The sequence below is a fragment of the Balaenoptera acutorostrata genome, chromosome 6 (assembly GCF_949987535.1).
Source record: "Balaenoptera acutorostrata chromosome 6, mBalAcu1.1, whole genome shotgun sequence".
Lineage (NCBI taxonomy): Eukaryota > Metazoa > Chordata > Mammalia > Artiodactyla > Balaenopteridae > Balaenoptera > Balaenoptera acutorostrata.
In genome coordinates this window covers 32888777-32915776 of record NC_080069.1, presented here as the reverse complement: position 1 = coordinate 32915776, position 27000 = coordinate 32888777, and the positions used below count along the sequence as shown (strand labels likewise).

General features: G+C 39.4%; 1 protein-coding gene across 12 annotated transcripts in view; it reads left to right on the top strand.

Moving 5' to 3' along the window:
* The window catches only part of LOC130708315 (V-type proton ATPase subunit B-like), a 186505-nt gene that overhangs the window by 79075 nt on the left and 80430 nt on the right, over positions 1-27000 (top strand). For 9 of the 12 annotated variants that reach the window (XR_009008524.1, XR_009008523.1, XM_057547635.1 and 6 more), the window contains exon 1: positions 9696-9925. The exons of 1 other annotated variant lie outside the window; for it this stretch is intronic. Coding sequence is in view for 9 of the 11 variants with exons in the window: in XM_057547635.1 (XP_057403618.1) it covers positions 9871-9925 (55 nt within the window). In the remaining 2 variants the exon portion in view is untranslated. Of the gene's footprint in view, positions 1-9695; positions 9926-27000 lie in introns of those variants that run through there. 2 more of the 12 variants (XM_057547638.1, XM_057547639.1) reach the window with 2 other exon arrangements.

Genomic DNA, 27000 nt, shown 5'->3' with positions numbered 1-27000 from the left:
TCTTTGGCATGCATTTGTTCTGTATTTGTACGTGTTGTGTTTTTAACTTTTTGAAAATAATGCTTTGACATAGAGATTGCACATGTCTGGTAGGTGTACACATAACCTTGTGTGATAATACATGTGCTTAGTTTGAGTGTTGCTTTACAATAAATTTCCTTTCTGGTTCATTAGAAACTTTACTTTTCAGTAATAATATAGGGAGTCTGGCTCGCCATAAAAAATAAAAATATTCTCCTTAGTTTCCAGGTAATGGGTATTTTCAGTGTACTGATTTGAAATAGAATTGAAACATAAAGTACTTGAAATTTTGAGTAGCTTAAAGTTGGAAACTGTATAGTTTTTATTTAAATATATGCCCGTTTAATGGACCAGTTTAAAAAAAACCCTCCCTCCAAGGCTGTTAATCACAAATGAAAAAATGATATATTTTATCTAGGCTATGGCTTTTATTAAGTTTTTACTCGGTAGTACATCAGGAAAAGATACTCATGGAGGATGTGCTAGTTATAGCTAACTCATGGAGAGAAACTTGAAAAAAGTTTGTTTTTTAAACTGGCAAATATGATCCTTTCGGATGAGTCATTTTAGGGCTATGGTAAATGGTGTATCAGATATTTAAATTGATGTGTTCCTAAGTTGTATCACCTGTGGTTCCACCTCTGGCCTTAGTGGCTGTCACCTGTGGAGAAGGAATTTGTATGCCACGTGTTCCCTGGACCACTGTGGGAGGAAGGGGCTGGTGAACCTTGTTTGGAATCAGTGGCAGTTTCGATAACCTCAGAAGCCACTTAACGCTGTGGCGTAGACCTAGGGTCCCCACATGCTCGTTTCAGTAGCATCTCATTACTTGGGGTGTTCGAGACCCAACAGAGGGTTTCTCTGGAGCTTAGGAGCAAGCAGTGACATTGCTGCTTGGATGATGCAGGAGCGACCTGCTGCCTTGAGACATAAGACCAGGTGCCACCTGCAGTTGTCAAGGTTGTAATTAGTTTTTATTTTAACATTTATAAATCCTCAGGCAGCCAAAGAGCTTGCTAAAGTGAAGCTAAATACACTCTTCCTCGGAGTGGTGAATTGGTGGGAGAAGTGGCAGAATGAACCATGTGTGTGTACGTATGTTTGTGTGTCTTAAGGGAGGCTGGTTGGGTAGAGAGACCTGCCGAAGGAATTAAAAACCACTGTCAATAGTTGTAAGAGAGGCACAGATTGGATTAGGTGACGATCCAGTTAGTGGGATTGAGCTATTTCTTACTTGTTACCATGCAGAACGGATATTCTCCACTTTGGATTTGTGAGCATGTGAGCAATCAGGAAATACAAAGCCATCTGCCCTGACCCAGTTGAACCCCAGTTGAACCCCAGTTGAAACGATTGCCTTCACGGGTCGGAGGTGTTTTGTGTTCTAGGATATTGCTGTGCAGCCACCGTTAGAACCAGCAGCACTTCACCTGCCTCTGAGGCCTTCCCAGGTCCTGGTTCCTGTTAATACAGTTCTAAGGAATGGCTGGTAGGATTTTGATTTAAAGGCGAGTAGAGATAATAAAGGGAATCTGATTAGCATGCGAAAATAATTCAGTAATTTGATTCAGGTCAAAGAAAGTAATTTTAATATAAACTTCTATTATGGAAGAAAATATTTTAAGAACTGTTAAGTATTTTAATGTCTCAGATTTGGCTGATGTAAGAACAATAATATGTTTCTATAGACATCTGTTCAAATGTTTGGAGATGATCAAAATTAAGGATTTGTCATATAGCTTTACGTTTGCTGTGTCTTTGATGATTAGAATCTTGAGAATAAGGACATTGCTATACACTAAAAGTATAATAATACAACATAAAAAAAAAGAAAAATATGGCTGTGTAATGTCATCAAGCTGGCTAGCTGCTGTGTGTCTGGGATTCTTAGGCTTCTCTGCAACGTTGTGTTAACTCATGGAAGTTTTCTTTTTTTAATTAATTAATTTTTGGCTGTGTTGGGTCTTCATTGCGGCACTGAGGCTACGGGCTTTCTCTAGTTGCGACCAGCGTGGGTTACTCTTTGTTGTGGTGCGCGGACTTCTCATTGAGGTGCCTTCTCTTGTTTCGGAGCATGGGCTCTAGGCGCAAGGGCTTCAGTAGCTGCGGTGCGTGGGCTTAGTTGCTCCGCGGCATGTGGGATCTTCCTGGACTAGGGATCGAACCCGTGTTCCCTGTATTGGCAGGCGGACTCTTAACCACAACTCCACCAGGGAAGTCTCGATTCACGGAAGTTCTGATAAGAAAACCTGTGAACCTTGACATTTCAGAGCACATCCTTTTCTATGGTGTGAACCATGCTGTCATTGCGAGGGGTTAAAAAAATTGGGGGACTGAAAGAGGATATGTTGACTAGAGTTTAGTTAAGGTATGTATAAGAGAGTTTAAGGGAGCAAACGCCAAATTACTCTTTGCTTTCTTAACGTGACAAGGAACATTTCTGAAAAATATTTTTTCTGGCGTAGAACACAGTAGAATTGACAGATCTCAGAGTCAATTACCTATTAGAGGTAAGTCAAATGACCTATTTTGAACTATGGTACAAGGTTAACAAACATAATATTGATTTTCCAGTTTAGAAGAATAAATTTTGGATCATAATTATTTACTATTCTTTTGTCATGATGAACTACTGATCTATTTTAAGAAACCTGACAACCTGATCTTTGGGAGACTTGCATCGCTGTGGACTGATTTCACTTGTTCTTCTTCTAAGTGATAGGATTCATTTGTTGGAAGATAGGCTGCATGTTTGCCTAGGGAAAGTTCCTTTTCCTCATGAATATTGCTGCAAGGTGAAGCAGGAGTGGGGAGATACATCCTGCAGGCTATTGCGCATTTGAGCATGAAAAGGACATATGCTGTATCTTAATCACCATCCCAATTCCCTAGGGATGAGACTGGCTTCCCCAGCCTCCCAAGGCCTCCTTCCCAACCCCCAGCATCAGCATGCCCAGAGCCTTCATGAGCATCTTCTTCCATTTTCTTAGATGGAGGTGATGCCGAATGACTTCCTGGGTTGACTTGCGTGGATTTGGCCAGCCAAAGAGGTGTCCTTCCTGCTTCACTACTTCCTGTGGGATCCATCCCCCTGAGGTCTTCCACTGTTATTCCATTTCCCAGGTGTAAGAGGGACTGAAGTGGGAGGATGGCAGTGAGAATGAAAAAGTGACACTGCACACAAAGAACACTTTCAGGACCCAATGGTTGTTTGATTCTATGTGGAGTAATAAGAAATGGGAGTGTGAAGGACTGGGGTATTGGCAAGTGACTTCAACACAACGGGGAATTGTTGGTTCACATCATTGCATTTCAGGCGAGGTTAGATCCAGATGAGGCTGTGCCATCAGGATCAGCCTCTCTTCATGTTTCCGCTCTGTCTTCCCAGTGTCAGCTTGATGCTCAGGCAGGAATCTGCTTGGTAGCTCCATGTCCAAGGTCGACCTTCCTAATCACAGTGGTAGAGAGAATGCTTTCCTCTATTTGGACTTTGGTCCTTATTACCCTGAAGCACTAAGCATGTATTTATTTGTTTATTCCCTCAACTCAAGCTCCAAGAAAGCAGAGACTTCCTCTTTCTTTTTTGTTGTTATTCCTACTTCCTAATCCCCAGAGCCCAGGGATGGTCCTGGAAGACAGTGGGTTCTCAATACATATTTGTTGGATAAGTAAAAAGGTGAATGATTCTCTTTCCCCAAACCACCAGCAAGATCCCCAGATCTGACTTCCACTGTTTTGTCTGTGTTGTGACTGCTCTTATCCAGCTACTGTGACAGGAAAGGTTGGCCCTCATGACCAGTGGTGGAGCCAGGAAGTGATTGCAACTTGATCCTTGACCAGGTGCTTTGACTGCATCACTTTGACAAGAAAGCAAAATGCACAATCCACATTTAGGTAATTAGTTTAACATCTATTATGAAAAGCACTAGCTTTCAGGCTCTTACTGGCTTCATAGAACAGATGCTTGGTTACACGCCTCCCTCCTTCATCAGATTTTAAACTTCCTGAAAACAGAATCACGCTTCTTTGTTCCTGCAGTGCTTTGCTGATGGTACTCAGTAAGTACCAAAGAAATGGAGAAATGAATATATGTTAAATATGCTACCTTGAAAGTATATAGACTATCTGCAGAATCCCCCTGTGTATTTTATCATCATTTTTTAGGTGGCCTAATAAAAATGAATTTTTATGTGACTATCCCTGAGCTCTCTACTAGCCAACTGATTTGTTCATGGAAGGATCCATTGGCTGATTTTGAGTGTTTTGTTTTCTTCCAGTAGGAAAATGCCTGACATAACTTCTGACCCAAGGCTTTGATAAAAAGCATGGTGCCTGTTCTAAAAGTTGCTGGGAAGCCCTGAGGGAGAGCTTGAAAAGGCCAGGTGTCAGGGGAACTACCAAAGACCAACAAGCAGCAAAGAGGAGGCCTTCTGGCAGGTATTATTAGGCAAGATGACTGTTATCTAGGGAGATCTTGATCAAGTCTGATCTCAGCAAGGCTCCATATTCAGGAGGAGCCTGAAACAGAGGTGCCTGGGGGCAGTGTGTAATTGGCCTTCTCCACAAGCCTGCTTCACAGTGTCTACCTGATACTGGAAGCAGCATCTAATCCAGGTGGGAAAGGCTCACTGCACATCAGGGCAGAGGGCCTGCAGGTGCACAGGTGGCCATTGCACTTCAGTGTAGGTGTCCAGGTGTCTCCTTGACACCCATGAGGCTAAATTCATTTGGGTCACAGCTGCCTCTGGGAGTGAGAACCATGGACTCTGTGTCCAGTAACCTGCAACATCAAGTGCACCTGCTCCCATTGTGCTTGCAGACTTGACCCCCTGGTCTAGGGTGAGGAATTTCTGAGTCTGTTTATGGCTGGCCATTATTGTCAACAAAACCTGTTACTATCTTTGAGAAGTTGTATGACTAGCTAGCTCAAAGGCATGACAAAATGCACATGCTATCACTTCAAGACTACCTCTATTTTCAAACAAAGATCGTTCGTATTTTCAGAATTACATAGAAGGGCCCAGTGGAGGTGTAGAAATGAAGATGATTCCAGCAGCACTCCTTCAAACAGCATAAAACTATAAAATTCAACAAGATGTACTAACATAATGAGTCACACTTTCAGATAGGCAGTGGAGTGGAGTGGTTATGAAAGGAATGTTTGGATTAGGCTTCTGCTTCCACTGATGAATGCCAGCTGTGTGACCCTGGGTCATTTGCTTATCCTTTCTGTGTCTCAGCTTCCTTGTCTCCAAAAATAGAAGTAATAATTATAACCCATCTCATAGACTTGTTATGAAGATTAAATTAATTAATATATATAAAGAATGCCTGGAACATAGTAAGTCCTCAGTGAATTTTAGCCATTACTATTGCTCCTGTTGATCTCAAGTGTAAAATCAGAAATGTGACTTTGGTCCATGACTTTGGGTAGAATAATCAGATAAGGAATTTTAGGGAAAGGCATTTATACTGGGTATTTCCATTATTCAAAGTATTATCACTAATACTGCAAGATTAAGACAATATTACAAAAGAAGAATATTTAAAAATAAGTTTATGTCATAGAATTAGAAACTCTAACAGTACATTGATATGTTTCAGCTTTCCGTAATATTATATCTCTCTAAGCAATAAAGCTTTTCAGATTAAGCTATTTGGATTAAATTGTCACTAGCAACTTTGACTTCTTTCGGTTTTATATATTTTTCCACTAGCTGAAAAGGACTCCCCAGATCAAGACAATATGCTCCTGAAACATACACTGCTTGTTATCTGGCTGTTTTTTATGAAGTCTTCTAAGACATATAGTATCTGACCATCAGTATGGGTTGTTTGACATTTATGATAGTGAAATGAGTGTTAGTGTCCAAGTCAAACATGTTTTGTATGCTTTGGAATGTCATCTCACTTAGAATGGGTATGAAAACTTTGGTGTGGATCCTTGGAAAGAGAGCATTACTGTTTGACTGTGAAAGGTTAGGTTTAGCCCCATCTCTTGAATTTTCTCATGTCCCCTTTTCTTCAGTCATCCCATCACTGACTTATTCAAACCCTCTAAATCTCTGGCATTTACTATTGTTGTCTTCATGATTTTCCTGTCTCTACCTCACCTCCTTCTGATCCATTTGCTATCCTGCTGCCAGAATAATCTTTCTAAAGACCACTTACCTGATGATCTTGCTTTTCTGGGTAAAGATTTTCGAATCTTCCCTCACATCACACACACACACACACACACGCATACATTTATTCCTTGAAAGGTCCCTTCCCTTCACTTACTGTTCCTAGTCCCTCCTTTAACTGACCCTAAACTACAACCACCACCTAGCTACGCTGGCATTCTTCCATCAGGACTTTCAGTTACCCCTCCCTCTACTTCTGGCACTTTCTCTACGTGTCTTGTCTTCCTGTTGAATATAGTCATCTAGGCTCTTACAGATCCATTTCCAGGAAACATATGCTCACAATAAAAATAAAAACATGAAATGCAAGAGGAAGAATCATCAGAAATAATAAACTACAGAATTAGACCAAAATAAATGTATATATTGAAAGAGATTTAGGATATAAAATTTGTTTTATATGTATAAAGAAATAAAAGAGTAGAAGAATGGAAAGAATACCCTCTCCTTCCCTAGGCCCACAGAGCCTCAAGTCTATTGAAACTGATTTGGTCCTCTCTCCTCAATGTCAACCTGCCTGTTTTCTTTGTTACTTCTTTGCTCTAATACACTACCCAGATCGTGGCTTGGAGGATTTGTATGCAGGGTTATTTACCATACACAATTAGGAAACCCCTTCCCGTGTGTTCTTCGGTCTCTGGCCATGGCGTTGGCAGTAGTCTGGGCTCACTCTCACTTATCACTGAGCCTCTGATTGGAGTCCTGGCGGCCGAGGCACTGTCACTCATGACAGCACAGCCTTTCTCCTTCGATACTTTCATAATCTGAAAATGAAATGCACATCTTTCACTGGTAGATTAGTAATAGAATTTTCTTCTCTACTTTTCGTTTGCAGACTAGGTTTTAAAGCCTCAAGTGACTGTGTGAACTTGTATCTTGTCTCTGCCAGCTGTCTGCATCAGCAGCATGGGGTGACTTTGGTTGCCAGACCTTTCTCATGCTATCCACCCATCAAATGGCTTCCACCCAGGGTCCCAGGAGTGTGTTGGTTTCCTGAGGAACAAAATCCTATCTTCCAGTAGAACGCTTACTTCCAGCTACTCACTGGCACATACAGAGTCATACAGAGTTTGTAAACCTAGCTTTTCTTCTTACCACTTGGAGATTAATCCTATAATGCCCTCATTCTTCCAGAACAATAGTTCTCCACCTGAGAATTAAACAATTGCTTCTTTAAGCCACATTGAGCCACATCTGGCAGGAAATGTTGTACTGAAAATTGGAAGATCTAACTGGTGGCTGGATTTGACATCGCTGAGTCTTTTGTAATATTCTCCGCTTCATTTTGCTGAGAAATGAAAGTTTGCATTAGGTGGTCTGGAGTTGTGAAACACAAATGTGGACATATGGAAAAAATTCTCAAAGCTCTTTTTATTTTTCTTGAAGTGACAATATTGCCTTATGTTTAAATCCATTGAGTAGAATAATATGACTTATTTAAAAGCCTACATATTTTCAGCTTTATAATATCAGGCATGCCTATGGAAAGAAGCCTTTCCTCAGAGAGGGGAAATAGTGAGTATTTAGAATGACAATTGTAATTTTAGCAGTTTAACTGGGACTTTTTGTTTTTTATTATTTGGTTAAAGGGCCAGATCGTAAATATTTAGGCTCTGTGGGCCTGGAACTACTGAACGCTGCCACTGCAGAGTGAAAGCAGCCCTGGACTGTACTTAATGAATGGGTGTGGCAGTGTTTCAATGAAACATTGTTTAGACAGGAACAAAGCAGATTTGGACCTCATGCCAATTTGTTGACCCTTACCCTAGAAAAAACTCTGAGTTTCACATTCTTTTCTTATATCCCCATGACCCTCCTTTTTAAAATCATCTGCCATCTATCTATACGGTGCAGTGCAATGTTAGGTTGCCAGATTTATGTTTGTTGATTGTATGTCTCCCAAACTATATATTTATATGAAATTCAAATTTATCTGGGCATGGTGTATTTTACCTGGCAACCCTATCCCAGTGACCTTTTTCCCACATAGTCCACCTTAATTTGGAGCTTGATGTCCTTCCCTAGATCAAAATCTTCTTTGGAAAATGTCTGAAGTTCTTAAAGATCAGCTGAGGGGGAATTTAGGGCCACACTGCCTTTCCTACGATTGCCTTTGTTGCATGTTAGGAACAATAATGAAGGAAAAGGAACAAAGTTTTTGTCTCAGGCTAAATACAAGCACATCTGTACTTGTGCAAGAGAGGTTTGGTGGAGCCGTAATTTCCTTTCCATTCCCTGAACATCTGCCCTGGTCACAGGTTACCTATTGTTTCTAGGTAAGTGAATCCTGATGGAGTCAACATGGAGGACGATATTCAGAGAGGAGGGGTCTTAAAGGGATATGATACAGAAGAGAACCTACCTAGTACAGAGTAAATGCTTCAGTGCATACATGTTCATTATCATTCCCTAGTCCTTTAACATCCCAATTATTTCAATTCATTCAATATAAAATATTCAAAGAAAAATTCTGCCCATATACTCTGTACTTGCTTAATAAATAAGCATCATTAAAGTTAAAATTTAGAAGAATGAGACTACACAAGTCACAAGATCAAGGTATGATTTCAGTCATTCTAAATGATGTTGGTATTTGAGTTCAAATTACATTGCACGCTGGCTCTGAAAGGGGCAGAATTATTTTCCAGAAAATGTTGGCAAAGATCTGCTAGGCTGTGAGAAGTTGGTTCTCATGTACTCTGGGCTGTGAGAGAACACTGTGTCTTTTCCCATAAACAGGAGGGAAGGTGAACGGGCTCTGGGGACTTCTGATGGGGAAGATAATGAAAGGTGCCTTCATACCTCAGCTGTTCAGCACCATTAACCTTCCCAGTAATTGAAACACACAAAAGGGGGTGGTAAGTGAGAGGCCTCCCTCTCGTCAATTACCTGGCAGGTACAATTACTTAAGCCTTCAAACAAAGAAACGACTTTAGGTTCCTTTTAAACCATTCTTTACAAACAAATCAACCAAAGCTTTTTGTTTTTTAACTCTAATGGTATAATCATTTCTTTCTTTTGATTTGTGCCTGTGGATTAAAGCATACCCAGCTCAATAAGGTGGGCATTTGTTATTTAATTAATGTAACTAATAAAGTCCACCATGTAGAAAAGGTTACAGCAACAAAAAAAAGAGGTCTTAAAGGTTTACCATGGGAGACCAATTTACGATTCAAAGTGGTTTTAGACTGACAGGCAAAAAAAAGATTTCATTTTCCACATGGAAATGAAAAATACAAATGCAAAATTTTAATCTAGTTCCAGCTGAGGAATAACATCATATTGCAATGACAATACAAGGAAAATGAACCTAATCCTATCAATGTGTGTATGGACATGAAGGAAACTAGTTTTCATCAGTTATGTCAATGACATAACAATAGAGCAATGGAAGTGTGTGTGTGTGTGGGTGGGTTCAGGTTCATTTGCAAGTGCAGATGCTTGCAGCGGGTGGGGGTGGGGGTGGGGGTGTGGCTGCAGGTTGGGGCTCCCGCCCCGCCGGCTGCGCGGGTTCGCCGAGCCCGGAGGAGGGAGCGCTAGCTACCCCGAGCGGGAGGGAGCTTGCAGACTCCGGCTCAGAGCAGCTGTCTGGACACCTTGGGTTTTGGGGTGGGGAGCGCCGGCGACTGTGAACACGGACTCCGCCGCGGGAGCCTGTCTCAGGATGCTCTTTCTTTTGTCTGCCCAGCCCTGGAGTACATTAGCAGCAGGGAATACTTGTGAGTACAGCAAATCTTTTAAAACTTATACTGTCAACTGAGAATTCGTGTTTTTGAAAAAAACTAATTGAATTTTACAAATGGAATCACTGGTCTGCTTCTGAAAATGAGGCATTTAAAAACCATCGCAAAGTCCCCACGCTTGGATAGGATGGTTTACAATGGTTTTTCCACTTGTCAAGTCTGTAATACACAAAGCCTGTTTTGACTTGTCTGTGAGCTGAATTTTGTCTGTGTGCTGTTGTTTTGAATATTCATTGAGAAAGCTCAAGTTCTAGTAAAACCTAAAATTAGCATGAGAATATTGAGGCGGAGAGAGACCAGAGATAGAGGATAGCAGGAGGTGAGGAGAGAAGAGCATGCCAATATGTCATTTCTTTCTTTTTACTATGACTACATTTTGGAGGATTTATGTCAGAAAGGAAATCGTTGGCCGACCTGGCCGGGTCCTGCATTAGCGTAGATGTTTGCAGCTGGCGCCCTGCGGAATCGGGTACCAAGAACTCGGGCGCTGCAGCGGCGGGCAGGCTCCGCAGCAGAGCCCAGGCGGCAAACCTGGTTAGTCCCCAGAATTACGAGAAGGATAGACCCCTCAGAATTAGAAGGCTTTTGCTTAAAGGGAAAACATAACCTGCCATTCAGGTTCATTTGCAAGTGCACATGCTTGTATATTGTGATGTGCTGTGTTTCTCATTTTGTTGGTTCAGTGAAGATGTATTAACCTCTCAGTTCTGGACTGGCAGTGCGAGTCTGATCTAAAGATGCTAGCCAAATTGATTCAGCCGACCTCAAGGCATTTTAATCTGGAAATCGGAAAAAGTTTTCAAAGTGTTATTCAGATTGAAATCTCCATCATAGGGCTTTTCTTTCCTTGAGGGATTGGAAGAAAGCCCCCTTAGTCCTACATCCACACCCCATCCCCCTCAAGAATTTTTTTAAAATCAGGTTGTAGGGAGTAAGGCAAGCTATTATGCATTTCAAGAAAGTGCTAGTAGGCATGTTAGAAACCGACCTTGCTGCTGGGTATCCAGTTTTATCTGGGGGTGCGGTGGGCTGGGGAACTCCGCCCTTACCAGGAAGTTTGTGCTAAAGTGAAAAGCATTTTGTACAAATAGTTACCCTTCCAGCATTCATCCATATATGCCCCGAGGCTGTGATAAGTTTGTGTTGTCATCATTTAGTATCAGCTCATTTAATGCCATATTATATGAGCCACTCCTGAAAACGAGCCTTAGTCTCCTTTAAGAAAATACTGCCCCGTGTTTCAGACAGAATTTTAATTTAGCTTTGGGCACAATTTCCATGAATTAATGACAATGGGGGCATTTACATGAAATCCTTAGGTCGTGCAGTAAAGCATTTATCACTTTGCTAAGAAATTAAAAATGTAGTACTAAATGATTTGCTAGTATACAAGAATTGTAGAATAATTTAACATAGTACACTGAGGTGCAATTAAAAAGTCACCAGAGGTCACTCTTACTTAAAGGAAACATGGCTTCAAAAATCCTTCCCTTAGAAGAGAAGCAGAGTGCTCTGCTGCCTTTCTTGTCTCCTTAGTTGTGATTACAGGATATTGCAAGATCAGTTATTTTGATATTTCTTTATTTTCTGTTTGTATTTTATTCCCTGAAATCCACAGAGGTATCATGTTCTTCATACTGAGCATCTTTTTTAAGAGTCACATGCTCTGAGGTGCTCCATGTCTGAATATCCAGGCAGATAGCCCTTTCTGAATTGAATATATCTCTAAGCTCAGTTCGTCTGGGTCTCTGGCTGACTCTTCAAATGTCAATGCTAGTTTTCACTTTTCAGCCTCTGTTTTATTTAGATGTGTTTAGTACTCTGATTAAAAGTTCAGTAAGTTAAGAGTACCTATGTAAATTTGCATGGCTAAGAACACTTTAGATACTATAGAGTCCTTGATCACCGCAAAGATGGCTACTCTAGTTGTTCAAGTGTCAAGTATATATTTAAAGGTCTTTGCAGACTTAAAGATTCATAGAGGGTACACAAACTGTGTTTGATAATTGCTTGCTAATCTCATTTGACAGTATCCTTTGGAGCAGTAGAAGTAATGGTGAATGAATCTTATTATAGTCTAGATTAGGTAATTTGACCAATTGGATTTTTCCTTAACTCTCGAATATTTGGGAGGTGTTTGTTTGTATGTGTAGATGTATATACAAGGAAGGTATTTCAAACCCATATTTGAAATTTGTTACTACATAAATCAAGGTAGAGGGTTCTTTTCGTCCTGTCCCATCATTTGAGAAATTCTAAAGAGGAGTTTGCCAGCAGGATGGGATTTAGGCTACCAACAAGAAATCACGAACACCAGCATTTGCTCAAGTCTTTTGATCGCTAACCTTTTATTCCTAAGAAGTGTTTTAAGAACTCAAGTAATCTTTTCAGACAAGACTTTAAAACTAACAAAAATGAAATATTCTTAAGCCCTGATAAAATAATGAGAACTGTATGTAAATTTTTAAAAAGGTAAAGATCTTCTCCCCAAAAGGATACACTGACATTTTTCCTCTATTTACAACTGGTTCTCAGTAGTAAATTAGTCAGACCGCGGTGGGGGTGGGGGGTCAACCTGGGTGAGGTTCTGGCATAAGACATACTCTCATACAGGACTTGGTTGAAACATTTGACATCTCAGAAATTATCCATGTTTTGACATGAATCTTTATAATTAATGGGAAATTTTAAGTCAGGAGGAGTCTACACAGGGCGAGAGTAATGTTTCTAAATAGCCAAAAACATGGGCTTTTTTTTTTTTTTCTCTCTCTTATTCTCTGTCTTTTTGCAGATAAAACAACTTGAATGGACAGCATCCTCTAGGACCTGATATTTAAAAATTGTGCATCTCTACTTGGTCTGCCTTCTAGAACTCTTTGTATTTAGTCAAGATGAAAGTGTTATTCTAATGGAGTTATCCTCTTAAATGGAATGCAAGAGGAAAGTTAGAATATAGATTCCAAGTTAGAGCCCTGTTTTCCAGAAGTTGTTGTGCAGACAGTGGTTGGTTTGCTCACTTCCTACCATGAGCCGCAAGTGGAAGAGGGCAGTAGCTCTCTGTTTTAGGATTATCCCTGTGCATCTACTATTTGTTTATGAACTTTCAGATCTTTGGGGGGGGGGCGGGGAGGAAGAAGAGATATAATCTGAATAAGAAAATGTCAGTATTTTGATTGCATATTTAGTATTGTAAATCTGTCTCCTGGATCGCATGTCACTTTGAGGAGTAATGTTCACTCTTTCCCGCTTAAGGAACAACACAATTGGAAGTTAATTTACAGCTGAATTATTTTCCCCATATAAGTAAAGTACCAGCTATAGCTAGTAGCTGCTGTCCTCCCTAACTCTACTCCCCAGTGAAAAGAAAAAGGACTGAAGTCTCTGAAAAGGACTGAAGCCAGTGTTAGACATTTCAGCCGCTGTTGATGGTGATTATTTGACGTAAATGATGATATTTGTAGACCCAGGGGTTCAATTTAGTGAGTGTTACACACTCATCCGCACCTTGTTAAATCTCAGTACTTGTAATTTTCTCTAGAAGTCTTCTTTCGTTTCCTTCCCCTGTCAAAAGTGCCCTTCTTGTTGTGAGAATGAAAGATGTATTTCTGGCCCACTACAGGTGGGGCACACAACTTGAATCACTGTTCTAGGCGTGGTAATCAGGATTTGTTCTTATCCAACAATGTCTCCTCCCTGTTATGTCCTGCATATGTATGAGAGGTCTCTGCCCTTGGTTGGGGGAGCAGATCAAGCCCATTTTGTTGGCCAGCATGGGAGACAAACATGTGCTCTTCATGTAATAATACCTAGTGCTTGATCTAGGCAAATATATTAGCACCTCAATTTGAAGATTTGTATCAGATTTGAATCCTTTCTTCACTGGAGCAGTGGCTCCTTATGTGCTAAAGTGTTACTGTATCATCTTTCATGAAAGTTTATTAATATGATCCTCTAATAGATATTATCACACAATATTATTCTTTTAAAAGAAAAATAACATAGCACAGTATAATAGTGAGACACTTGTATAAATTATCCTAACCCAATAACATGATTAACCTTAAGAATTTGGTATAAAAATACATGAATTGCAGACTGGAGGAACTGAAGATAATGCTACAACTGCTAAGAAGTATAAAATCGTGAGAATTGATTTAAGTGAATGTCTAATAGTGTGTTTATCAAATGTCTCTTCTCAAGGGTATTGTTTGTCAGAACTCCTGTCATTTCAGTGGGCACAGATTCTTTGTAATTATTTGCTAAGTGTCATCAACATATTCTATTGCTATGTGAGCACAGTCAGTCTCAAGTAATGCCATGTGTGCTAAGACAATACAGTCCATAAAGAAGTTTTCACCTTGGGTAATATGGACTAAAATCCTGCTACTGTTTTAATTGGTGCAGGCTTCTTTTTGTCTCAATAGTGTGCTTAGTGGTTTTCTAGAGTGAGTCGAATCCCCCAAGTTAATCAGGATTATCCCTGTGAATCTACTGTTTCTTTATGAATTTTCAGATCTTTGGGGAGGAAGAAGAGAGATAATCTGAATAAGAAAATGGCAGTATTTTGGTTGATATTTAGATTGAATTACTTACGTCTACCTGTTTCTGAAAGGCATGAGACCATATGTACTATGTTCCTTGGTGTAGGGAGGGAGCCTATCAGGAGATGTGCCCCGGGAGCAGGTGAGTGGGGGATCCATTCGTGGTTCGGTGAAACATGTTGGGGAAAATGAGCATAGACTATGGAGGGAGGTATTTAGTCAGCACTGGAGCTTGGATTTGTTGGAAAGAGTCTTCCACAAACTGGTAAACGGACCGTTTTTTTTTTTTTTTAAATCATATTTGAATAAACTTCCCAGAAATACTGAGGTCAGAATATTTTTGAAAACTTCGGGAAAACAACAACATTTTTTTCTCCAAAAAAACTTACAAAGTCCATGTGACTATCAACACAGAGTGACAGGCAAGGCTAGAGCTGTGAGGGTCCTGAAGCTTATGCAACTGGGGGAGACTCTTTAAGCAAACAAACAAACAAAACGACCCTAAAGACACATTATCAGTGACCCTCCCATGCCTGAAAGCCTGTTCTGGGGAGAAGACTGGAGCTCAAGAATGTCTGCTCCTTTGAGTTGATTTGGAAAAAAAACCCCAAATCATTCAAGAGTACTAAATAAAGGACATATTCACTGACAAAAATCTCAATTAACTGAGCAAATTTGAATTTGAATTTTTCCCTTTAAATCAAAATCAGAATTTGAATATAAAAGTATACTTATAAAAGTATAAAAGAGTTCAGACAATTTGGAATGACTAGATCCAGGGTTTACCTGCAATTCTAATTCTAATCCTGAAAAACAAATAGGAAATTAACCTCTGGATCTTCTCCCCACTTAACTTTTCAGAGCCTTTAAAGGCTTGGCTTCAACATACAAAGTTCTTCAGAGAAACTTCCAAAGTGTCCCCACTCAGTCTGCCTACCTGGGGCCCGTTGCGGTGCTGATTGCTAGAGGCTCTGTTGCATCATATTGAATAACTTTAAAAAACTGAATTATTTATGTCTACCTATTTCTGAGAGGCAGGAAACCATATGTAATACGTTCCTTCAAAATATCATACTTGTTTTGTCCAGTTTGAGTTCTATGGCATAAGGTTAAAATCTGTGTGCTAGTTAAAGTTATACACAACTTGTAAATACTGTAAAAACTAACACAACATTGTAAATCAACTAGACTCCAATGTAAAATAAAAAGTTAAAAAAAGAGAGGGTATGATAGAGTGACCTTTTGACATTATGCAGGAACATTGTTTAATAGGCCCACATGATTGTTTAATTACCTAGAAGAATGCACCCACGTCTGACTTGGTCATTTACCATTTGACTGGCGTTTAGACGCTGAAATTGATGATTTCTTTTTTTTTTTTTTTTTTCAGGTACATATGGTAACTACAAAGGTTGTATTGCCCTGTAGGACACTGATCAGTTTTTTTGTAACCTAGCAATCTCATTCTAATGTTCTTCTGTAAATGCCTGTAAATTCCTAGTTTCTCAAAATGCTCTTTTACTGGATTAGTCATTAATGAGTTTATGATTCTTTGGCATGCATTTGTTCTGTATTTGTACGTGTTGTGTTTTTAACTTTTTGAAAATAATGCTTTGACATAGAGATTGCACATGTCTGGTAGGTGTACACATAACCTTGTGTGATAATACATGTGCTTAGTTTGAGTGTTGCTTTACAATAAATTTCCTTTCTGGTTCATTAGAAACTTTACTTTTCAGTAATAATATAGGGAGTCTGGCTCGCCATAAAAAATAAAAATATTCTCCTTAGTTTCCAGGTAATGGGTATTTTCAGTGTACTGATTTGAAATAGAATTGAAACATAAAGTACTTGAAATTTTGAGTAGCTTAAAGTTGGAAACTGTATAGTTTTTATTTAAATATATGCCCGTTTAATGGACCAGTTTAAAAAAAACCCTCCCTCCAAGGCTGTTAATCACAAATGAAAAAATGATATATTTTATCTAGGCTATGGCTTTTATTAAGTTTTTACTCGGTAGTACATCAGGAAAAGATACTCATGGAGGATGTGCTAGTTATAGCTAACTCATGGAGAGAAACTTGAAAAAAGTTTGTTTTTTAAACTGGCAAATATGATCCTTTCGGATGAGTCATTTTAGGGCTATGGTAAATGGTGTATCAGATATTTAAATTGATGTGTTCCTAAGTTGTATCACCTGTGGTTCCACCTCTGGCCTTAGTGGCTGTCACCTGTGGAGAAGGAATTTGTATGCCACGTGTTCCCTGGACCACTGTGGGAGGAAGGGGCTGGTGAACCTTGTTTGGAATCAGTGGCAGTTTCGATAACCTCAGAAGCCACTTAACGCTGTGGCGTAGACCTAGGGTCCCCACATGCTCGTTTCAGTAGCATCTCATTACTTGGGGTGTTCGAGACCCAACAGAGGGTTTCTCTGGAGCTTAGGAGCAAGCAGTGACATTGCTGCTTGGATGATGCAGGAGCGACCTGCTGCCTTGAGACATAAGACCAGGTGCCACCTGCAGTTGTCAAGGTTGTAATTAGTTTTTATTTTAACATTTATAAATCCTCAGGCAGCCAAAGAGCTTGCTAAAGTGAAGCTAAATACACTCTTCCTCGGAGTGGTGAATTGGTGGGAGAAGTGGCAGAATGAACCATGTGTGTGTACGTATGTTTGTGTGTCTTAAGGGAGGCTGGTTGGGTAGAGAGACCTGCCGAAGGAATTAAAAACCACTGTCAATAGTTGTAAGAGAGGCACAGATTGGATTAGGTGACGATCCAGTTAGTGGGATTGAGCTATTTCTTACTTGTTACCATGCAGAACGGATATTCTCCACTTTGGATTTGTGAGCATGTGAGCAATCAGGAAATACAAAGCCATCTGCCCTGACCCAGTTGAACCCCAGTTGAACCCCAGTTGAAACGATTGCCTTCACGGGTCGGAGGTGTTTTGTGTTCTAGGATATTGCTGTGCAGCCACCGTTAGAACCAGCAGCACTTCACCTGCCTCTGAGGCCTTCCCAGGTCCTGGTTCCTGTTAATACAGTTCTAAGGAATGGCTGGTAGGATTTTGATTTAAAGGCGAGTAGAGATAATAAAGGGAATCTGATTAGCATGCGAAAATAATTCAGTAATTTGATTCAGGTCAAAGAAAGTAATTTTAATATAAACTTCTATTATGGAAGAAAATATTTTAAGAACTGTTAAGTATTTTAATGTCTCAGATTTGGCTGATGTAAGAACAATAATATGTTTCTATAGACATCTGTTCAAATGTTTGGAGATGATCAAAATTAAGGATTTGTCATATAGCTTTACGTTTGCTGTGTCTTTGATGATTAGAATCTTGAGAATAAGGACATTGCTATACACTAAAAGTATAATAATACAACATAAAAAAAAAGAAAAATATGGCTGTGTAATGTCATCAAGCTGGCTAGCTGCTGTGTGTCTGGGATTCTTAGGCTTCTCTGCAACGTTGTGTTAACTCATGGAAGTTTTCTTTTTTTAATTAATTAATTTTTGGCTGTGTTGGGTCTTCATTGCGGCACTGAGGCTACGGGCTTTCTCTAGTTGCGACCAGCGTGGGTTACTCTTTGTTGTGGTGCGCGGACTTCTCATTGAGGTGCCTTCTCTTGTTTCGGAGCATGGGCTCTAGGCGCAAGGGCTTCAGTAGCTGCGGTGCGTGGGCTTAGTTGCTCCGCGGCATGTGGGATCTTCCTGGACTAGGGATCGAACCCGTGTTCCCTGTATTGGCAGGCGGACTCTTAACCACAACTCCACCAGGGAAGTCTCGATTCACGGAAGTTCTGATAAGAAAACCTGTGAACCTTGACATTTCAGAGCACATCCTTTTCTATGGTGTGAACCATGCTGTCATTGCGAGGGGTTAAAAAAATTGGGGGACTGAAAGAGGATATGTTGACTAGAGTTTAGTTAAGGTATGTATAAGAGAGTTTAAGGGAGCAAACGCCAAATTACTCTTTGCTTTCTTAACGTGACAAGGAACATTTCTGAAAAATATTTTTTCTGGCGTAGAACACAGTAGAATTGACAGATCTCAGAGTCAATTACCTATTAGAGGTAAGTCAAATGACCTATTTTGAACTATGGTACAAGGTTAACAAACATAATATTGATTTTCCAGTTTAGAAGAATAAATTTTGGATCATAATTATTTACTATTCTTTTGTCATGATGAACTACTGATCTATTTTAAGAAACCTGACAACCTGATCTTTGGGAGACTTGCATCGCTGTGGACTGATTTCACTTGTTCTTCTTCTAAGTGATAGGATTCATTTGTTGGAAGATAGGCTGCATGTTTGCCTAGGGAAAGTTCCTTTTCCTCATGAATATTGCTGCAAGGTGAAGCAGGAGTGGGGAGATACATCCTGCAGGCTATTGCGCATTTGAGCATGAAAAGGACATATGCTGTATCTTAATCACCATCCCAATTCCCTAGGGATGAGACTGGCTTCCCCAGCCTCCCAAGGCCTCCTTCCCAACCCCCAGCATCAGCATGCCCAGAGCCTTCATGAGCATCTTCTTCCATTTTCTTAGATGGAGGTGATGCCGAATGACTTCCTGGGTTGACTTGCGTGGATTTGGCCAGCCAAAGAGGTGTCCTTCCTGCTTCACTACTTCCTGTGGGATCCATCCCCCTGAGGTCTTCCACTGTTATTCCATTTCCCAGGTGTAAGAGGGACTGAAGTGGGAGGATGGCAGTGAGAATGAAAAAGTGACACTGCACACAAAGAACACTTTCAGGACCCAATGGTTGTTTGATTCTATGTGGAGTAATAAGAAATGGGAGTGTGAAGGACTGGGGTATTGGCAAGTGACTTCAACACAACGGGGAATTGTTGGTTCACATCATTGCATTTCAGGCGAGGTTAGATCCAGATGAGGCTGTGCCATCAGGATCAGCCTCTCTTCATGTTTCCGCTCTGTCTTCCCAGTGTCAGCTTGATGCTCAGGCAGGAATCTGCTTGGTAGCTCCATGTCCAAGGTCGACCTTCCTAATCACAGTGGTAGAGAGAATGCTTTCCTCTATTTGGACTTTGGTCCTTATTACCCTGAAGCACTAAGCATGTATTTATTTGTTTATTCCCTCAACTCAAGCTCCAAGAAAGCAGAGACTTCCTCTTTCTTTTTTGTTGTTATTCCTACTTCCTAATCCCCAGAGCCCAGGGATGGTCCTGGAAGACAGTGGGTTCTCAATACATATTTGTTGGATAAGTAAAAAGGTGAATGATTCTCTTTCCCCAAACCACCAGCAAGATCCCCAGATCTGACTTCCACTGTTTTGTCTGTGTTGTGACTGCTCTTATCCAGCTACTGTGACAGGAAAGGTTGGCCCTCATGACCAGTGGTGGAGCCAGGAAGTGATTGCAACTTGATCCTTGACCAGGTGCTTTGACTGCATCACTTTGACAAGAAAGCAAAATGCACAATCCACATTTAGGTAATTAGTTTAACATCTATTATGAAAAGCACTAGCTTTCAGGCTCTTACTGGCTTCATAGAACAGATGCTTGGTTACACGCCTCCCTCCTTCATCAGATTTTAAACTTCCTGAAAACAGAATCACGCTTCTTTGTTCCTGCAGTGCTTTGCTGATGGTACTCAGTAAGTACCAAAGAAATGGAGAAATGAATATATGTTAAATATGCTACCTTGAAAGTATATAGACTATCTGCAGAATCCCCCTGTGTATTTTATCATCATTTTTTAGGTGGCCTAATAAAAATGAATTTTTATGTGACTATCCCTGAGCTCTCTACTAGCCAACTGATTTGTTCATGGAAGGATCCATTGGCTGATTTTGAGTGTTTTGTTTTCTTCCAGTAGGAAAATGCCTGACATAACTTCTGACCCAAGGCTTTGATAAAAAGCATGGTGCCTGTTCTAAAAGTTGCTGGGAAGCCCTGAGGGAGAGCTTGAAAAGGCCAGGTGTCAGGGGAACTACCAAAGACCAACAAGCAGCAAAGAGGAGGCCTTCTGGCAGGTATTATTAGGCAAGATGACTGTTATCTAGGGAGATCTTGATCAAGTCTGATCTCAGCAAGGCTCCATATTCAGGAGGAGCCTGAAACAGAGGTGCCTGGGGGCAGTGTGTAATTGGCCTTCTCCACAAGCCTGCTTCACAGTGTCTACCTGATACTGGAAGCAGCATCTAATCCAGGTGGGAAAGGCTCACTGCACATCAGGGCAGAGGGCCTGCAGGTGCACAGGTGGCCATTGCACTTCAGTGTAGGTGTCCAGGTGTCTCCTTGACACCCAGGAGGCTAAATTCATTTGGGTCACAGCTGCCTCTGGGAGTGAGAACCATGGACTCTGTGTCCAGTAACCTGCAACATCAAGTGCACCTGCTCCCATTGTGCTTGCAGACTTGACCCCCTGGTCTAGGGTGAGGAATTTCTGAGTCTGTTTATGGCTGGCCATTATTGTCAACAAAACCTGTTACTATCTTTGAGAAGTTTTATGACTAGCTAGCTCAAAGGCATGACAAAATGCACATGCTATCACTTCAAGACTACCTCTATTTTCAAACAAAGATCGTTCGTATTTTCAGAATTACATAGAAGGGCCCAGTGGAGGTGTAGAAATGAAGATGATTCCAGCAGCACTCCTTCAAACAGCATAAAACTATAAAATTCAACAAGATGTACTAACATAATGAGTCACACTTTCAGATAGGCAGTGGAGTGGAGTGGTTATGAAAGGAATGTTTGGATTAGGCTTCTGCTTCCACTGATGAATGCCAGCTGTGTGACCCTGGGTCATTTGCTTATCCTTTCTGTGTCTCAGCTTCCTTGTCTCCAAAAATAGAAGTAATAATTATAACCCATCTCATAGACTTGTTATGAAGATTAAATTAATTAATATATATAAAGAATGCCTGGAACATAGTAAGTCCTCAGTGAATTTTAGCCATTACTATTGCTCCTGTTGATCTCAAGTGTAAAATCAGAAATGTGACTTTGGTCCATGACTTTGGGTAGAATAATCAGATAAGGAATTTTAGGGAAAGGCATTTATACTGGGTATTTCCATTATTCAAAGTATTATCACTAATACTGCAAGATTAAGACAATATTACAAAAGAAGAATATTTAAAAATAAGTTTATGTCATAGAATTAGAAACTCTAACAGTACATTGATATGTTTCAGCTTTCCGTAATATTATATCTCTCTAAGCAATAAAGCTTTTCAGATTAAGCTATTTGGATTAAATTGTCACTAGCAACTTTGACTTCTTTCGGTTTTATATATTTTTCCACTAGCTGAAAAGGACTCCCCAGATCAAGACAATATGCTCCTGAAACATACACTGCTTGTTATCTGGCTGTTTTTTATGAAGTCTTCTAAGACATATAGTATCTGACCATCAGTATGGGTTGTTTGACATTTATGATAGTGAAATGAGTGTTAGTGTCCAAGTCAAACATGTTTTGTATGCTTTGGAATGTCATCTCACTTAGAATGGGTATGAAAACTTTGGTGTGGATCCTTGGAAAGAGAGCATTACTGTTTGACTGTGAAAGGTTAGGTTTAGCCCCATCTCTTGAATTTTCTCATGTCCCCTTTTCTTCAGTCATCCCATCACTGACTTATTCAAACCCTTTAAATCTCTGGCATTTACTATTGTTGTCTTCATGATTTTCCTGTCTCTACCTCACCTCCTTCTGATCCATTTGCTATCCTGCTGCCAGAATAATCTTTCTAAAGACCACTTACCTGATGATCTTGCTTTTCTGGGTAAAGATTTTCGAATCTTCCCTCACATCACCCACAGACACACACACACACACACACACACACACACACACACACACACACACACACACATTTATTCCTTGAAAGGTCCCTTCCCTTCACTTACTGTTCCTAGTCCCTCCTTTAACTGACCCTAAACTACAACCACCACCTAGCTACGCTGGCATTCTTCCATCAGGACTTTCAGTTACCCCTCCCTCTACTTCTGGCACTTTCTCTCCGTGTCTTGTCTTCCTGTTGAATATAGTCATCTAGGCTCTTACAGATCCATTTCCAGGAAACATATGCTCACAATAAAAATAAAAACATAAAATGCAAGAGGAAGAATCATCAGAAATAATAAACTACAGAATTAGACCAAAATAAATGTATATATTGAAATAGATTTAGGATATAAAATTTGTTTTATATGTATAAAGAAATAAAAGAGTAGAAGAATGGAAAGAATAAGAGACTATCAAAATGATCAAGTAGAATTGAAAAAGAGTAGTATTGAGAAATGAAAAATGTAATCACTGAAATAAAGAATTTAGTGAATGCTGAATCAGCAGATTAGACACAGGTGAAGAGAGACTCAACAAATTAGAAGACACATTTGAAATAAATAACCAGCATGCACCACAGAGAGATGAAGAGATGGAAAATATGAAAGCCAGGTTAGGGGACAGGGTAAAGCGATTGATTTTTGTATCTGATCTGAGTTCTAGAAGGAAGAGCATGTGGGAAAAAGAAGTACTTAAGAGATAATCTATGGGAATTGCCCAAAATTGAAGAGATTCACCAATGTTTAGATTCAGGAAACCTCTCAAATCCCTGGTGATACAAAGGAAAATAAATTCCCACCCAAAACAACACTTTATATTGGAACTGTAGAACACCAGAATCAAGAGATGTTAAAAGCAGATAAAAGATAAGTATAACAAATAAACAAACAAAATCAGAGACAAGAACTGTTAAAGTTCTGAGAGGGAATAATTACCAACCAAGAATTGTAGACTCATTGACTTTCTCTTTCTTTCTCTTTGAAGAATGAAGGTAAGATAAAGCCATTCACAGAAATATAAAATCAAAGAGCATTTAAGGCCAATTAACCTTCACTAAAGAAGTGTTAATGGATATACTTAGCAAGAAAGAAAATTATTACAGAGGGCAGTTATGAGTACTTATAATCTAGTAGCTAGAAACAAATGGCAGGTCCTCAGGTAGAATCACGTATTTGAACAGTAATAAAGCTGTTTGTACAACAACATCTTTATGAAGTTGATGGAATTCAAAGGAAGAAGACAAGATAAATCGAAGTGAACAATTGAAAATATAGTTGGAAAAGGCTTACCAGACTTAAAGCATTCTAAGGTCCCTGCATTATTTTGTTTAATTTTAGGCTTTGTTAAATTGTTCAGCAGAATGCAGTGTAAAATTTTAAGGATGACCACTTAAAGAAAAGTAATAAGACATATACATTTCAAACCAGTAGGAAAAATGGAATGGGACAGGGGTAGATTTCAGTCTGTTCAACAGAAAGCAAGAAGAGAGGGGAGGAGAAAATAACTGAGAAAAAGAGACAAATAAGCATAAAATAAAATAAAATGAAGTGATAAGGATATAGAGAATTGAATAAGTTATTTCCAACTTTGATTTTAAGGATATATATATAACAGTTAGAAAATATTATGCAGGCTTTTCAATTACATGTGGAATATTTACATTTTTACTTAACCATAAAACCAGTTTCAATACATTTAAAAGAATTAGTAACATAAAAATAAAATTTCTTAAAACTGAAAAGCAATAATGTTATCTCACTTATAAAAGCTCATATTGTGCTGAGTTAGATGAATGGAAAACAATAATTAAAAAAAAATACCTAGAAACATGGTCACATTTTAAACCACCAAAAATAATGATATAAACTTATTTGCTATAATGGAATGAGAGCTAGTTTAACTTCAGCAGAGCTGTAATACAAGAAGCAAAAAGAAATATAGAAACAAGTATAAGTTCTGAAGGAAAATAACTTTTTTACTAGAAACTATTATTTAAACCATCGTAAAACATGAGTGGAGAGGATGAAGAGGGAGACTAAAATCTTGCTGATGTTCTTTGAGACATAAGTAGAATTTAACCATGGACATTGTTTAAAAATTGAGATAAAGTATTGCGTTATAAATAGAAGGATGATCAGTAGAAAATAAATTAAATGTGATATTTTGTGTGCTTTTCAAAATCATGAAACTGATTTTCCTCCTCAGAAAAAGTCCTGTTTTCTGTTTCATGTTTTGATATGATTGTATGTTTTTTCATTCATTGTTCTTTCATCTGATAGTGAGAATATTCTTGGTTAAACAGTGAAAGTTTGTTTGTACTTTAGAATAGGTGTATGAGGCTGTTTAAGCATGTGGATTTTTTTACCCAATCTATTTTTTTTATAGACTACTGTTGGCTTGCGGAAGCAGCCCTGTGAAAACTGTTAAGCATGATGAGTAGCAGCACTAGGTGGATTTGGGTGACACAATATAATTCATGTCCTTAACATCTTACTATTATTATACATAGAAACTTTCACCAATTATTGTTGCTGATAAATAACTGAAACATTTTCCTGTAAGTGATTAAAATATTTGTCGATTTCTCAGATTTTTAAATAGAATGAAATTGGATCTTATCATGAATTTTCTATAAAAATCTGGAGTTCCTTTTAGGTTAACAGATTTGTATCTTTTCTAAACTAATTTTAAGTTCTATAATCTTATATAATGCTTATATGTAGTCTTATGTATAATATACATATAGTCAGGTTTACGAAAGAGAAGGCCATTTCCATACCTGGTATAATTCAACAAATTCTGTGAATTTTTAATTTCCACTTGCTGCGGAATTAAAATGTTTCACCTTCTATTTGACATGAGTGCTGTACACCAGCACAGTTTGGAAGTTTTGTACAGAAAGAGAAAAAAACACCCTCTTCAGAAAAATTTTTAAAGAAATGTTTAGTTGTACCTTGTGAAAATAATACCAAATAGCTATTTTATCTTTTTTTTTTTTTTTTGCAAATATGGACATTTTTTTAATCATCTTTTTTTTTTTTTTTTTTAAATTTTTTTTTAAACTAATTTATTTATTTATTTTTGGCTGTGTTGGGTCTTCGTTTCTGCACGAGGGCTTTCTCTAGTTGTGGCGAGCGGGGGCCACTCTTCATCGCGGTGCGCGGGTCTTACTATCGCAGCCTCTCTTGTTGCGGAGCACAGGCTCCAGACGCGCAGGCTCAGTAGTTGTGGCTCACAGGCCTAGTTGCTCCGCGGCATGTGAGACCTTCCCAGACCAGGGCTCGAACCTGTGTCCCCTGCATTAGCAGGCAGATTCTCAACCACTGCGCCACTAGGGAAGCCCTAATCATCTTTTTTGGAGTATAATTGCTTTACAATGGTGTCTTACCTTCTGCTTTATAACAAAGTGAATCAGCTATACGTATACATATATCCCCATATCCCCCATATCTCTTCCCTCTTGCATCTCCCTCCCTCCCACCCTCCCTATCCTACTCCTCTAGGTGGTCACAAAGCACTGAGCTGATCTCCCTGTGCTATGCGGCTGCTTCCCACCAGCTATCGGTTTTACATTTGGTAGTGTATATATGTCCACACCACTCTCTCACATTGTCCCAGCTTACCCTTCCCCCTCCCCGTATCCTCAAGTCCATTCTCTAGTAGGTCTGCGTCTTTTTTCCCATCTTGCCCCTAGGTTCTTCATGACCATTCTTTTTTTTTTTTTTTAGATTCCATATAAATGTGTTAGCAAACGGTATTTGTTTTTCTTTTTTTGACTTACTTCACTCTGTATGACAGATTCTAGGTCCATCCACCTCACTACAAATACCTCAATTTCATTTCTTTTTTAGGCTGAATAATATTCCATTGTATATATGTGCCACATCTTCTTTATCCATTCATCTGTCGATGGACACTTTGGTTGCTTCCATGTCCTGGCTATTGTAAATAGAGCTGCAATGAACATTGTGGTACATGACTCTTTTTGAATTATGGTTTTCTCAGGGTATATGTCCAGTAGTGGGATTGCTGGGTCATATGGTAGATCTGTTTTTCGTTTTTTTTTTTTTTTTTTAATTTTTTTTTTATTATTATTTTTAATTAATTAATTAATTTATTTATTTATTTATGGCTGTGTTGGGTCTTAGTTTCTGTGTGAGGGCTTTCTCTGGTTGCGGCAAGTGGGGGCCACTCTTCATCGCGGTGCGCGGGCCTCTCACTATCGTGGCCTCTCCCGTTGCGGAGCACAGGCTCCAGACGCGCAGGCTCAGCAATTGTGGCTCACGGGCTTAGTCGCTCCGCAGCATGTGGGCTCTTCCCAGACCAGGGCTCGAACCCGTGTCCCCTGCATTGGCAGGCAGATTCTCAACCACTGCGCCACCAGGGAAGCCCTGTTTTTCGTTTTTTAAGGAACCTCCATACTGTTCTCCATAGTGGCTGTATCAATTTACATTGCAAGAGTGTTCCCTTTTCTCCACACCCTCTCCAGAATTTGTTTGTAGATTTTTTTATGATGGCCATTCTGACTGGTGTGAGATGATATCTCATTGTAGTTTTGATTTGCATTTCTCTAATGATTAATGATGTTGAGCATTCTTTCATGTGTTTGTTGGCCATCTGTATATCTTCTTTGGAGAAATGTCTGTTTAGGTCTTCTGCCGATTTTTGGATTGGGTTGTTTGTTTT